The 16987-nt window shown below is 29.9% G+C and overlaps 1 protein-coding gene across 1 annotated transcript; it reads right to left on the minus strand.

The window, feature by feature from the left end:
* Positions 1-2276: 2276 nt before the first annotated feature.
* Atg5 (autophagy protein 5) lies at positions 2277-16944 on the minus strand. The gene is made up of 8 exons (XM_067272679.1): positions 16825-16944; positions 8033-8150; positions 5851-5981; positions 5704-5782; positions 3093-3255; positions 2918-3009; positions 2741-2849; positions 2277-2660 (listed from the first exon to the last, which is right to left on the minus strand). Exons 2-8 carry the CDS (start codon positions 8141-8143, stop codon positions 2533-2535), a joined length of 813 nt encoding a protein of 270 aa, XP_067128780.1. The 5' UTR covers positions 8144-8150; positions 16825-16944; the 3' UTR covers positions 2277-2532.
* Positions 16945-16987: the final 43 nt, after the last annotated feature.

Genomic DNA, 16987 nt, shown 5'->3' on the forward strand with positions numbered 1-16987 from the left:
AACTCCTGGATTTTGCACTACAATAATGCACCTGTTCTCAATGCTCTTATTTTTGGTGGATTTTTGGCCAAAAATTCACAAATATGATTCTGCAAGCTCTGTATTTAACTGATATGGCATTGTGTGACTTTTTCTTGTTTCCTCAACTGAAATTTCTGCTTTGTGGGCACTGTTGTCAGTCGATTGATGCCATAAAACAAAATTTGCTGCAAGTCCCGAAAGGGTTTGACAAAAACGACATTAAAGCATTTTTCAAGAATTGCAAAAAACATTGGCATTAGTGCATTGCAGTGAGAGGGAATTACTTTGAAGGGGACTAATAAATTTTGATGAATAAATTCAAATCTTGCATTTTATTGAAAAATTCCCGATCCTTTTTGATCACAGGGATATACAACAAACACACCACAAATAAAGTAAAAAAGCACCAAAAACACGAGAAGATTTGGGTGCAAAACAGATTGAGTTTACGCTTTGAGCCCATTTTTTCACAGTTTGAACTCCGAAGCGAATTTTTATCAAATTTAGCATTCGAACTCCAAAGCATGAAGTATCACTGTGTTTTGTTGAATATCGATTATCATAATTTTCTGTTTAGTGAGGATTCAGTCACCACAATGCTGCCATTTTTCTTTTCACACCCCACTGATATAAAACACCCATGCAAGTGAAATTTCATATCATAGAATATTTTGAATTTTTTTTTCTCAGATAAGGCCTGTAAAAAACTGAAAATGTAACAGGACTAGGAATGACTAACATTGGAAATGCAGTTTCCATTATAAATTTAATACGAAGCTTTCGAATTCTATTTTCACTCAAAATTTTTAAATTTAATAAATAAATATGCGCAGTGGTTGATAAGCTTCACTCGTAAGACAAGAAAACTGAAATAATAATTCTTTCTGTTTTGATCTTTAGAACAGCATGGTTATTATTATGATACCTTTTTAATTCTATGAAATAACAATGTATAGGAATATTAGCTAATTTATAATTTATAGATATAATAACATTGTTAAAACAAAATAATAAATTATAAAATTCATTTAAGTTACATCATTTTTAAAAACACTAAAAAAAAGGTCTGATACATTTTAATTTGTTAATATTTAAAGAGCACAAAAAAATCTCTTTAAATAAAGTTTGAGCCGTGTATAATGATAATTCAAAAAGATGAATGTTTAATGGAAGATACTTCTTCAGTAAATATCATTATTCTGTACATTATTTATAGTTAATATTAATACAAAACAAGGGATTATTTCAGAAAACGAAATATGATTATAATAGAAATTCACACTTCGTAACAATCAATTTTGCAGTAAATTTTTCTCCAATTTTTGACCATTGCACAATTAGCAGACTTCTTAGGAGTAAAATAAAATTTCTATAAAGTTATTGAAATTGACCATTCTGTTGAATACAATAAAAAATCAATCGACTAATCAATTAATTACAATTGTATGCAAAACACAACATTCCCACACACAGTTTGAGGGATGCAGCACAGGTCACAAGTTGACTTTAACAGCATGTACAGTACCACATCCATGCAGTAACTAGGACAAAGGGGGCCCTAAAATGGGGTATCAAAAAATGATTGGTATAATTTGTTATTTTTAAGTTTAAATATTTACAGACAAATTCGCTCAAGTAGGGATCACCATCCCTACTTGGGAATATCGTCGCCAGGGGGACCTTTTTAATCTGCATTTTCCAGCACTCTCCTCTCTGTGGATAAAAGGACGAAACACCCCGAAAAGGGAAGATGGAGAAACAAGGACAGTCGTACATCACCAGTTTCGATTTTAGAAAATATTTTATTTTTAATTGGAAACTTTTTTGTGTTTTAAAAAGGACTTTTTAGCTTTTTTCGACGGCTCGTAGCCTAAAAAGAAAGGTCGGTCGCCGAGAATGTATCGTCTGGAACACAAACTAATGGATGGTGATCCCTACTTGGGCGAATTTGTCTGTAAATATTTAAAGATTGGTATAATATTAAAATTTTGCTGCTTTGGGGGCTGATTCTGTAAGGTTTCGTTAAAAATAAAAAACTAACTGACCATTTCTATCACATTATGTTTTTTCAAAAAAGAGGAGCCCCTTTTCCAAAAAACAATGAGATAGAAACACCTTACACTTTTCCAGCACTAGTTTAAGTGTAGATTAATTTCAATGAATGTTTATCTCTGGAATGACTCATCACCATTCCTGTAAGTAACAGAGATGAAACATGGAGTGAATTAATAACTTGTTTCAATTTTTCAATAAAATTAAGCATTTGAAACATTTAAATATAAACATTTAATATGTTCTTTATATAATACAGGATTTTTAATTTACAGATCTGTTTATTTACAACATTTTTTTGATACAAAATAAGTTCTTTTTATTACGAACTCATTTTGCATAGTATGAAACAAACAGTATCACAGCATGTGGATATTTTACAACATCTATAAGTGCATTTAGTTTGATTTGATGATAGTTTTCAATTTTCATTCATTACATATTGCATCTATGACATCATCACAATGGTAAAATGCAAATGTGGAGAAAATTATCTGGATAACTTAGATGCTCGCTCATCCATTGCAAAGGAGTGTCTAACGATGGTTCTATGCCATGTGTTACTACCTTATATTTCAATTCTCCTTCTAAAAATAACAACACCACAAGATTAATGTTTGAGTAAGAATATTTTCATTTTAAATTCAGAATTTATGTAAAATTTTACCCTGGTTCATAATATCTGGAATGATCATTATTAACAAGTGTTTCAGTGTTTGTTTTTCTCCCATATCATTTAAAGGACGAATCAATCTCTGAATGAAAGGCTGATCTAGCTATGTATGTAATTCATGTTTAGAATTTGTTTTTAATTATAACTTTAAAATTATTCAGATAATTTTACCTGATATATTCTAAAAGGAATATGTTTAAATGGTTCATCATTTGTATGCTCCATAAGTTTTCTGTTAACTGCCCAAAATTGGTCAAATTTATCTAAATATAAAAACAAATTATGTCATATTAGAAAACATTTAATGTAAATTTAATGTTTAGCGTAAAAAAAAAAAATTCATTACCATTTTGTAAACCCTGCCATAATTGAATATGATCCTTTTTCTGCATGCTACTGATAACTTGTCCTCTATGTTTTAGTGCATCCGCTTCCTTTATTGTAGCCATAAAGTATGATTCGACAGCCAACCTTCCTTGACAGTGCATTAATTCGTCTTTAGGAAAATCCTGTCAACATTAGTCATTATAAACAAACATGTACAGTACATAAATGATTATTATATAAATTTTAAAAAAATCTAGCAATGGGTTGTGTAACTTTCCTGGCATTATGAGATTATTTTATTTTTAAAATAATAAGAAAAATGTCTGTATAAAATGCTGATAAAACTTCTATTCAGATATTTTATCATGAAGACGATTCAGAAAAATTGTTTTATTTCAACCTGAAAAGAAATTCCAACAATTAAATACTGTTTAAAACAAAAAAGATTTTCCTTTTTGACTTTTTAAAATCTCTGATTAAAAACAAAACAAAGTGAAATTCTTGACCAATAATCAAAAATGCCTAATCCCTAAAATATATTCCATATTGTGTGTGCTGATGAGACAGATAGTCTGGTGTTCTTTTCTTTTGACAAAGGAAGCATTGAGGAAGCCTAATTGGCAATGTACACGAGAATATTAAAATATCAGCAAAACGAGCTACTATACAATATGTATTTAGCTATCTCTATGTAAGAAATTTTGGATATTAGTATGTTTGGTTTGTTTTAATGTATGTATCATGAAGATGGTGTAGTGCCATTCTTCAGTTTTGAGGCTAGTTCACAAGTCTACAATGTTTTATTTCACTTATGGTCTTTGTAATGGAATGAAACACCATCAATGTTCACAGTCATTCTACTAAGTGCTGATGGCTTGACCCTGACTTCACAGTGACTTAGCAGAAAATTTGATCTGTGGTCAAATTCAACATTCTTCTATTGGCTAAGAGCCAATTGGATTGGTGAGATAGAATCATGTGTTTTGTAATTGATGCATATGCTCAACTGGTAAAAGTATATGATTGAGTGTTTAGATTATTGATGATGAACTGTTAATAAATATGGCAAAAAGTTATCCAATTTTATGTAAAGTTGGATTAAAAGAATGAATACATCAAAATTTAGAGTTCACATCAAGAAAAACTTACAAATGAATTGTTTCCAGGAATAACAGGTAGGTCTATTTTATATAATATAAAAAAAATTCTTAGTCAAGAATCAAATACTGTAAGCTTATGACAATTATAAGTTCATTATATTATAATCTAAAAATAATAGTAGAAACATTTAAAGAATTCATATAACTTAAAACAGTTATTTATATTAGGGCATATCATTCCCATTATTATTGCATTGTATTTTTGACAAATGTAATAAGTGTTGGGTGGTGTATTTTGTATATATAATATTATATGCATAACACTCGTGAAATATGATATACTGTAAAATGCTTTTAAAAATAAACTTTTTCCGGTCACAATTTATTTTTAATGATTCAGAATGTGCAAATATTCATTAAAAATAACAAGTTAATAAATATGAAATAGCTACATTTATAATCATTGCCAAGTGACCAGTATTTCGGTAATGATTTTATAAATAATGACGGACTATTTTCCGCAGACGAATGAGATGCAACATGGTTTCTAATTGATGGATGTGTGTTTAAACCAATAAACAAAGAAGGGTGTGTCTTAGTTTCTTTACAGTAGGTGCCAACTTACGATAAATACAGTAAAGTTGTGTTATAAAATGTTTGGCTAGTTTCTGGTGCAGGGATATGAATGTTGTCTGCACTAGGTATCTTCAATTATGTTCTTTGTACTAAATTTTGATTGTTGTGCATGTTTATTTCAGCATGTAATATAATCAGTGTCTCAATTATGTTTTCTTTTTCCTCTTTGATTTGGCATGCTTTACCTTTGAATGTACTGAATTGAGCCAAATTACAGACCAATAATCTGCAAGTTCTTTTTCTGTTGGTGTATCACTGTGCTGTAAATGTGTAATGGGTTTAGTATGTAAATAATCTGTAAATAATTATTAATGTAATTTATATGTTTAGGGATTGATCATTTTGATAACATTAACCATAATTACAACAGACAGCTACTTATTATATGACCGATACTTATATATTTTAAAATTTTAATCAGATAAATTTTGATGCTCAAAATGATTTACAGTAGAGAGTCGAAAATCGGAATCAATTGGGGACTGGGGTTGTTCCGATTACCCATTATGTACGAAAAAATACATTAACCTGTCCGACGTTCAAATTTTTCTCCATTGCGTGTCGCTTCGCGTTGAATTTTTGCCGATTTTAAGCCTAACGAAAATTTTTATAATAATAATCGAGGCTATTGTATCGTTAAAAATTATTTCTTTATTTTGTACAAACAAAATAAATATATTGAAAAATATAAAAACATGAAAATTATACTTTAGAAGTAAATCTAGTATCAAAAACGTTCGATTCAGCATGACACAGTCCGATTGAAAATCGTTCCAATTACTGGCTATTCCGATTACCGGCGTTCCAATTAACGACTCTCTACTGTATTTAACTTCACTAATTATTAATTTACTTAAACAAAAACATTTTTATTTCAATTCAGTTATATCTTACTTGAAAATGAATAGTAAGATCCCATGGAAGAGTGGCATCGTTTGCATATAAATCAAACAACAGTCCTATGGGATAATGCCTATAAAAATGAATTTATTTTAAATCAAGAATATCAAGTAAATTTAAAGACTTTAAATTAAATATTACCATTTAAGAGGTTGTCCACCATAATCAAGCCATGTTTCTGCATTCTGATGCTCTTCTGCTAAATGCTGAGCAAAGTGTTTTTGTACTTTATCCAAAACCAATGGAAAATAACTAAGACGAGGAACCATTAACTAAAAATTTAAACATATGTTATATAAAGCACAAATGTTATAAAATCCTCTAACAATTAAAACATCTTAATGTTAATTTCACAACTATTCATTAAATATAGCAAAGAATATGAATATAATATCAAAATTAATTTTTATTGTTATAAATTGCTGTGAATATTTTTGAAATTGTTAAATTTTCTTTATTCTGTTTAATAAGAGAGATTCAGGGCACATTCAATAGAAAACTGGAAAAATGTAATTATAGCTGGGAGGATAAGCAATAGCGTAATAATTTTGATACACAAAACTTCAGAGTCAAACGCAACAGTAGCTGTGACAGACAACACTGTTCATGTGCAAAAATGTAAGACAAAAACAGACCTATAAAATAACAGTGCTTCTACATCAGTGCACAAAGACCAGTGTAGCGTCCGATTTCTGACAAAATCCAATCGACTGTAAGGAGCATGCAAATAATGGTAAATGATGAGGGGAAGAGAGAGAAAATATGGCAGATGAATCAGTATTTTCCAGTTACAGTCAAATCTCTTATTGAATGTTCCTATAGATCATTTAGATACATACAACCTTGACTAAAATTTACATTTTTTCCCCCTATTCATCAAATACTGCACATTTTTCAGTAATTTCCAATACAAATTCTGTAAATATGCAAAATAATATCTGTTAATTGTGATTATTTCATTTTCTTGAAGGTAATTCATAATAAAAAAAGCTTTTGCAACCTTTGAAAACTCAGCATTATGTTTTATAAACATACATTTTTGTATATACAGGTTTTCAACATTGTTGAAAATAGCTGTTTACATTTTACTCATTAGCATTTTCGCTGAATATTATTTTAGAAAACTTTTTCGTCTTGTATCATGAAATAGTTTAAAAGTTTTTATTTTTCTTATGCCCAAACAATGAAGTATTTGAAGGTGATGTAAATACAATGAATTTTCAATTCATCACTACTACCAAATAATAAGAAGTAAGATGTTAACATGATATTATTTGACATTCTATTCACAATTTCACTTATTCTATTGAACTTTAAAGTAGTTTAAGAAATGAAGTTATTGTTCCAACAATTCTTAAACCTGTTTGCAAAATTGTGTGTGTGTTAAGTATATAAACAAGTATTTTTAAACTGATATTAATTTACTGTGATACAGCTTGACTCGTGTCAAAAAATTCAGTAAATTTGGTTGAATAGCAAATGTAATAACCAGGGCTGTGGAGAAAGAGTCACGGAGTCAAAAGCAATTCTCGAGTTAGTCAGAGTTGAAGTCAGTAAAAAGACTCTGATCTTACTTCTAATAAATTTATATTGTAATATAAATAATATATGTTAAAATACCTTATTTCATAGATAATAATGTGATTAACCTATCTTTTCAGGTTATTATTGATGATGAAGCCAAAAACATTCATTTACTCAATAAATAATTACTCCTTGGTATTTTTGTTGTTGATTTTAATAAACATCTGGTTTCTTTTTTTTTGTGTGATATTTAATTCAATTCTAATTGCATTGGCGTGTCTTTAAAAATCAATACTTACATATACAAAAGAAAAATTTTTCAATTATTTTTAAATAATATTTGTTTCATGAACTTAATTTACAATATGTCAAAAATGAAGTCTTAAATTTCCTGAAAGGCAAGCAAGAGAAATGAGAGTGCTACTTCACCAATTTTTACTTCTAGGATTAATTTAAATGTAGATTAAAAGCATCTGATACGATCCCAGAGCCGAACAGGAAAGCAAGCATTAAAGAAAATTTATTGAAGCATGAATATGCATATCTTGAATAGAAATCAAACTAATCTGAGTATTTCAGCTCTCCTGCTATTTACCACTCTGGAAGATTACCCCAAAATTAATTTTGGGATACTTTCCGAGAGTGGTAAGATATTTAATAATTGATATTTGGCCGAAAAAAATTTTCAATAAAAGAAACAAAATGGTTTTAATAAATATATTTGGAAATAATTATTAAAAAAAACAAACAAAAATTCAAAATTCTTCTTTCAAATAACATAAATTTATGTAAGACTTACATAATATGGCTCAGGATGTTGAATAGTATAAACTCCATCAACACTTAATTTAAAGCAAACTGGAATATGTCCGTCCCATACTTCCCGCAATATTTCTCTATCTTCGGCCATAATGAAACTTCATCAAAATATGAAAAAAATTATAAAATTAACATTTTATATATTAATACATAGTACAAACATAAGAATAAAATAAAGGAATAATTCAATTGAGAATTTTTAGTTTTAATATATAAAGAGTACAGAATACCTCATCTAGTACAACTTCATTTAGTACAGGATTCACTGTAGTGTATTATATGTGTGCCAAAGAATTCAATTAATGTAAATATTCTAAAGAAAAAGTACTGGACTACACACAGCTAGCAGCAACATTGCCAATTTAGACTGAAAAGATTGACAAATGGCTTTACGCTAGCTGCTCACCCCTCACTCTCTACTTGTCACCTTTTGATATTGTATAATTCAGATATTTTTTGTTCTTATTTTTAAAAATCTTGAAAAAATAATTTTGAATAACAATCGTAGACTGCATAACTTACGAAAACAACATACTCAGAACACTTTATCGATTTGCAGCCGTGTATTTATTAGGTACTAACGAACGTTTTCGTTCGTACCTAATAAACACGGCTGCAAATCGATAAAGTGTTCTGAGTATGTTGTTTTTTAATTCAAATGAAGAACACAAGAGAGAAAATGTGATTTGATGCTACTAGGAGCTTCACCTAGAAAAGAAGGGAAGGTTAATCTGAGCATGATAGAATAATTTCTTTTCATTTCAGTCTCCTGTAGTTTTCTAATGGATTTTATAACCTCTTATTAAGCAATTCTATTTATCTTGTAAGTGAAAAAAATCCTCTTCGAACATCATTTTCCTATTAACTATATTCCCCAATTGTGATTCAATTAGTGGAGTCATTTTCCAAAACACATTAACTTCACTAATTGGGGTATTCTTGTACTATTTTGTTACAAATCTAATTAAATATTATGGATAAAAATAAAGTTTAATTTCATGTAATAAGAATCCATGTCAATCAAAGAAATCAGATAAAACTGCATAAAAATATCTAGATTCTAATTCTTTAAGATAAAAGATATTTATATTTAAATACATATTAAACCAATCAGTTTGAGAAAAACACAGCTCTATTGATAACGAAACAAGATTAAAACTACGGAATCAGACTGATGAAAGAAGTAGAGATTTGAATAGTTTTCCAAATAAAATAAGAGCAGACACAATACAAATGATGTAAAGTAATTAATTCTAAAACAACTAAAAATCCCAGAAAAGAATGACAACAACATAGCTAAATTGGATAAGAAGTTTGTTAAAAACTGTATATGTGTATATGAATCATGTAACCAAGAAGTTCATGCAGCTTTTTACCTTTATCATTTCAATAGAAGCTAAGAACTTGCAGAAATGTTTTAATGTAAGTCTAAATGACAAAACCATTTGTTTGCATTCACACTGCCTAGGAAACCTCTGAAAGTGAGTAAATGGGTTTCTACATATTACTGCTGACCTTTCCTTTATACTTACATTGAAACAACAGACTCCAGAAGCTTACAATCTGTTCATTGCTTTTCATACCAAAAAAATGAGCCATTTTTGGAAAGACTGTTGAACATGTGATGAAAACCAGATTGCCTCCAGGAAAATCAAGCATTTATATCATTGGTTGCTGCCCAGTGAACCTGTACTGCAAACACCAAAGCACAGAACCATTAGGCACAACAAAAAATTCTGTACTTATGTATCTGATGGACTACAGCTGATAAACCCTTATCTATTATGAGCTTCTTGTCACTGGTCAAATAACCACTACAAAGCTCTTGGCATAGTTCCAAAAAAACAGTCTACACTGTATTTGTTCATCTCAAAGACATTGTACTTCTTCAAGACAATTCCCACCTTCATGTGATGCAAGTAACTTGAGACAAACTCCAAAGCCCTGTTTTAGAAAATTCTACCTATCATCTGTATTCCTAAGACATGCATTGTTCAAGTAACAGCTTTATTTTGACCTTAGCAATCATTTGCATAACTAAAAATTACGAAACCAAGCACTAGAAATGGAGTTTTTACATAGTGTATTACTTCATTTTAACCTTAAAGACTATACAAATGGTTTTGACTATCTGATAAAGAGATTTCATAAAAATTATAATAATCTATTAGTACTAGAAAAAATTACTTTTTTATAATATCAAGAGATTGTTACTACTGTAACAATTAAACAAGAAAAGACAATATGTAACATAATATTAAACAATTTATTATACAATTTGGTTAATGTTACCCTTGGTGCCAAGATGGCAACTCGTCTCTGATTCCAGCAAGGAAACAGTGAGACGCACGTTCTAACCTAACCTAACCTATTCTAATAAATTACCATAATTATTAGCAACCAAATTATTAGAATAGGTTAGGTTAGGTTAGGTTAGAACATGCGTCCCACTGTTTCCTCGCTGGAATCAGAGACGAGCCGCCACCTTGGCACCAAGGGTAACATTAACCTACAATTTTTATCTGAATTTTGTCAAATACCAAAAAATTCACAATATTTAATTGTTTACTATTATGTAAATACAACTGTGAATTATATGGATTGTAGTCTTCATATTCCAAAAGGTCTATTGGAGTAAGGACTACTTTGTCATTTTAGAAACGTTATCATCAATATGTAAATGTTATTTTTAGTTATACAATTTATTATACAATTTCTTAGGAAAGGACATATTAAGTACAAGTTTTAAAATTACATTCTTAAAATAAGTGATTAATAGGAACATGATAAATAACTGAAGTGAAACAAACAAAAGTACTAATTGTAATAGAAAAAATTTTTCCATTTGAAAGTGACAAAAATGGTCATAATTAATGAAAACAATAACTAAATTTTAATTAACAATAAAGTGGATAACACAAAAGTAAATCAAAAAATTTGAGAATTAGTAATTGAAAATATGAGAATCATTCGAATATAAATGAGATTTCATTTTGTACTAACAACACACCTGAATACAACTTCACTGACAAATACAAATGTTTAAATACACAACAAGCAGAAGTCTCTCATTATCTCCTATCAACTGAAATCAACCTTTGAAATATAAATGTTTTTCCCCATCCACCATTCAACCCCAAACGAATCTTAAAGTGAAACCTTTTGAAATATTAATATCACTTAAGTCATGTATCATTCTATAAGTAATCAATCAGTTTACTGCTTAGAAGGTGGAATGAAGAAGCTTTGCAATTGAAGGGAATTATATTGAAAAATAAGATAAATACTATGAACAAAGTTTTATGTTTAGTCAAATACTCATTTATATTTGAACAGCTTGAGATTTTCTAGTAAAGATACACTTGTTTAGTTTGATAATCATCCTAAAGATAAGTTCATGTTGGAATGTGAACTGCTACAAAGAAATGAAACCAAAACAGGTAATAAACAAAACTGAAGACAACTCATGTTAATTTTTCATGATTATGAGAATACAATTAATTTAATTGCTACTCGTTCTCTTGATATATCCTTTAGTTATAAGCATAAACTTTGCTGGAAAGAACAAATTACACCAGGAACACACCAGTAAATCCAATTCTTATTACTTTATTACTTAACTATTCCAAATAATAAAGTAAATAGAGTTGGAATAGTCAATTACTGGTGTGTTTCTTGTGTAATTTGTTCTTTCTGGCAAAATTTATGCTCATAACTAAATAGTTAGTTTGAAAATCAGTGAAAAATTAAATATTAATTAAAGTAGCTTTAAAATTATCACATTTTTGTTTAATCTTTCTTAATCTTATTTGATCGTGAGAACAGAATTATTATTATTATTATCTAGATCTAACTTCAATTCAACTTCAATTGTTATTGCTTCAGATAAATTGTTTATTATTACAGTATTTTCATAATCATGCTTATGAAATTGAATAATCATGGATTATATTTAAAACATTAATTTTATTAATTCTATATTCTGATCAATAACCATTTTACATTGTCATTTCTTGTTATTGAAGCAAACCAGGATTTGTAATATTCTTAAAGTTATTACAAAGATCACAGTTAATAAATAAACAGAAATCATTTATAATTATTATCAGATGAGCTGTAATCTAATGTAAATCTAATTGAATGCTTTTTTTCATCATATAAATCCAGACTTTAAAAATATCTGTATTTTAAAAATGAAATTTTTGATCTAATTTCTGAGTACTAAGGACTGATATCAGATTTATACAGAAATTGCTTATTCTTAACAGAGTTGAATTTTAAGCGAGTTTCAGCAAATGAAGAAGTGCACATATAGATTAGTAAAAAAATTGAATGGAAAATAATCCGACAAAGAACAGAACGCTTAATCATTTTTAAGCGTTCTGTTATTTATCGGATTATTTTCTGTTCAATTTTTTTCACCAAGTTTTGTTTTCGCCTGATGACGACGTCCATAAGTGCGTCGAAAGTACTTGCGGAAAAAGAGCATACTAAGTATAATGCCGATCTCAGTGTTTTTCTTCAATTTAGATTAGTAAAATAACCAGTTTCGGTGCACAGCATACAGGAAAAAAATGCAGCAATAAGTTGCTTAACTTTCCTTGCAACATTTAAAACCACATGTATGGTGCCATGTAAACTTTTTTTAATTATTATAAAATGGCAAAAAACTTAATTTTGTGGGTAGAGATGGGTTTTACGGTGATGCTTAAAATAGGGAAAAAATAAATCGCTTACTTTTTTGTGGTCCTACCCTCCAGAACTATTCCAACTGGTCTCAAATTACTACAGAAGAAATTTAAACTTCATATATTAATATTTAGAGGTAGCTCAATGACCACAAAGTTTATAAAAAGAGCAATTTATGACAAATCAAACATACAAGATCTGTTTTGGTAAACCAGACTTGTTTCACTTTTTTGGACAATTGCAGACGAATTAAATAGTCATGTAGACTGTACAATATTCAAAAACTTGATGGATTATAAACCAAACTGCAAGAAAAAAATTTTTATACATCACAATTCATAAAATTTGAAATTTTCAGTACTACATTTAATGTAATTTTATCAGTTTATTTTGGTAGAGGCAGAGAGTGTCTCTTTCCTGCTGTCTGGATAATCTGCCTCCAGCTGTTCCCTCACTACTTACTTTGTCTCCTTTACAGCTTGCATCTTCTTCAGTATCTGTGCTGCTGCTTGAGGATATTAGTTCTGCTACTTCTTCACCACTTCTCTTCAAGTCTTCCATTCTACGTTTTCTGTTAAGCATCTGTTCCTGTCTTTGTGCTGATCGTTTCTCCTTTGCAGCTAATTTTGCATCCACATCTACCATTGATCCATTATGTCCTTTTTCATGCTAAGCTAACAAGAACTCATGATCCTCTGGAATTTTTATCGTTTTGACTGCTCTAAGATGAGAAATGTCAAAAAGTTCATCTAGTTTACTAACAAATTCAGCCTCATTTGTTTGCTGTATCACAGATTGTTGCCCTTTGTTTTTCTTTAGCAAACGCCATTCTTCAAATGTCCGTTCTAGTTCAGTTATGCAGTTACTTGGATCCATCATTGGGATCTTTGCCATTTCGTAAAATATTGCTAGCTCTTCGACTGTAACGGCTGATGACTGTCTGATAGTTTGTTTCAGTTGAAGATAGTGATGTAAAAACAAACCAAGAGCCTGATGGCAACTTGTTGCCAGTTAATTCAGTTACTGCTGAACCAATGAGGTACACTTCAGTTTTAGATCTAGTTGCTGCTGATGCCATATTTATTATTTAATAACTTTGCTGAAATGAACAAAAATGTATTATGTGATTTGCTTGAGCAGTTTCTGGATTATATAGTCTATGCATCTGATGATGTCAGCAGTCCTTCAGCAATGTGCCTGAACTTGTCCATACAAGCCAAATAGCCAATAGGTGCTGATGTAAGCAGTATGGGTCACTGAGTCAGCCTCAATCAGAAACAGGGAAAAACATTTGCAGCAAGATTTGATAATGTCAGCAAAATAAAGATCACGAGTCATGACAGAAATTAATTTTGTGGGAATGTCATGTAACTAATGTGTGATTAATTTAATGGTTTATTTATTGAGATGATCAACTACAGTTTTACAAACTGTTGTACTAAAATGGATACATTGTGGTTGAAGCTTGTGTTTGCCATATGCTCATCCTTACTATTTGGAACCTATAAAACTTCAGTGATATTGAACTACCAGAAAATATTCACCAATGGAGTAGATTTTTGGCACGAATGTTTTCTATATATATTGGAATAGAAACAGAGGGTAGGAGGTTCACATTTACAAATTGTGAAAATAAGCTCCACCCTAATGGGTTTTATAAAAAATCGTAGATGCTAACAATGAGGAAAATTGTCAGTAAGTCTGACCCTACTTGAAATATGACACATAATCCCCCTTTATCTCCCATCCTGTTGACTTTTAACCACCAAAACTAAATAGCATCAATCCCCAATAAACAAATCTCCCTGCAAAATTTCAGAAATTTTCAACAAAAAGCACAAGAGTTATTAAGCTTCAAAGAGAGTGAACAAAATCATGTCCCCCACAGACACTAACTTCCATACATACAGAAAAAATCCCTCAAAGTTTTTGAAAATCACAATGTTTCAAGGTCCCCAGTCCAAAAATGTAAAAATCTTTGGGTCATTTTTGACTGATTGCCATACTTTCCCTCTGTTATATATAACAGCCGGGAAAGTAATAAAAGATAGTTTCTTCCAATGCCATCACTAAGTGCATTGTATTTAGATCCAGTTTTCATCAGTGCAAAAATATAGCTACTCATATTTTACCAATTTCCTTATAAAGATACAAATTTTATTTACATTTGAACAAAATTATTTCAGACAATTGAAAATGACATGACTATTATGTAAATAATGTCATATATTCTTTTTTATAGTAGTAGCAAGACCTTATAAGTGTCTTTTCCAAAATTTTGAAAGTACATACTGATTTTTCAGTAATTCTTTTTCTACATCATATTATTTCTCATGTACTGAAAAAAGAAGTACTGTATTTTCCGGCGTATAAGATGACTTTTTAACCCAGGAGAATCTTCTCAAAAGTCGGGGGTTGTCTTATATGGTGGAAAATACGGTACTGATACCCAAGATTTTTTTTACGAACCCACCTTTAACTTTTTAAAGGACAATAACAAATGTTCTTGTGAAAAAACTTCTAAAATTACGCCAGAATAGAATAAAAGAAACAAAAACATACAAGTTATTATACTCATTATTATTCCTGATTGAAGTAACTTCCTTACTTTAACTTACAGAAAATAACTAATCAAACAGGATGTAACATAACATTATGAAACTTGTATTGTGAATAATGTGATATTACTTCCTTTTTGATTACTCATTATTATTAATTTGTAAATTGACGTACATTAACAAGAAAAAAGAGTAGATAAAAGGTCGAGGAATCCTCAAAGGGGTCAGATAGTCAAAAAAATTCTGGGATCCCCACTTTCCAGTAACGTTATTATTATTTATAAAAATGAAATAAATTTAATATTTTGGTAGAAGTTACTTTTAGGACATAATCTATACATGTAAAAAAGTGGTAATATTGCAGTTCTGAATGAGGGATTTGGATCCCCTAGTCAAATTTTACCCTCTTTTTAAGTGTTCAAAATTCCAGATAGGCTGATAGGTTATACAGTAATACCTCGGTTTTCGCTGATATTTTTTAGTGAAAAATTTGTCTCGGTTTTAGTCAGTTACCTCAGATTTTGTTGGTGTGCCCACCTGACCTCGCTGCTAATTTTGTGAAAACAAAGAGCAACCCATGCATTTTCCTGCTCAGTGTGGCGTCGTTTCTCGTGTGAGCATTACCCTGTGTGTCTAGCCAAACAATTCCATTGCTTTCCTTTCCTTTTAGCTCCATCATGGGACCAAAGAAAGTTTCCAGAGCCAGCAGCCTTTCAAATGCCATGTTATACGTTCATTTATTCTTTACATTAATCTTTTATATTCATTTTATATTAATTTTTTATTGTTTTTAGTATTAAACACTATATTTATTCTCTATAAAATGTGTTTTTGGTATGTATTTTGGAGTGTCTAGAACAAATTAATTGGATTTACATTGATTTGTACGAAAATAATTGCCTCGGATTTTGTCAGTTTCGGATTTCGCCAATTGTTTTCGGACAGATTATCAACAAAAACCAAGGTATTACCGCATCTCACAAAGGTAAACATAGAGCATCTATTACTTCGACTTTTTTACTTGTATGATCTAAATGGTCTACAGCTCTGTTAAGGTCCCACCCATCTGCCTCATTCAGAGCTGCATTCATACCTAAAAATTAAGACTTTGGGGATTATATCTTGCAAAGGATCAAATGTAGATCATCTGTTTCTTTGACTTGTATTGGCATGGTCTACAGCTGTGATAAGGTCCCAACTGCATCATTCAATGCTGCATTTTGTACACCTAAGTTACTCCCTACCGTTATTTCTTATTAATAATCCTAGGCAATCTAAGAAATAATTTAAGAATAGATAAACATCATTGAGTGCTCCTCTTGCCCGGATAACAAGCAAACAAATGTTTATTTACGTAAATATCCAAATAAAAACATTTATATTTTGATAAATAAGCCGAAAAGGATTTAAATTACAGGTATTTACGAATCGCGCCATACGATTTTATATTTGTAAGGTACAATCCATCTTTACTTTTACTCCAATTCATTGGTTACAAAGATAATTGCATTATTTGAATTCTTACCTTATTTAATTACGAAAATGTTAAGTTCCTTACTATGTAAACGTCGTGAATGTATTAGAACATGAATGAAAACTTATACATTCGCACAGCTGACCTAGACGACTCCACGCTAAAGTGTTGCCAGATAAACATAAAAATAATAATTTAATCAAATAAATTACAA

Source organism: Centruroides vittatus, unplaced genomic scaffold (genome assembly GCF_030686945.1).
Source record: "Centruroides vittatus isolate TY-2023 unplaced genomic scaffold, ASM3068694v2 contig_452, whole genome shotgun sequence".
In the NCBI taxonomy this organism is placed as follows: Eukaryota; Metazoa; Arthropoda; class Arachnida; order Scorpiones; family Buthidae; genus Centruroides; species Centruroides vittatus.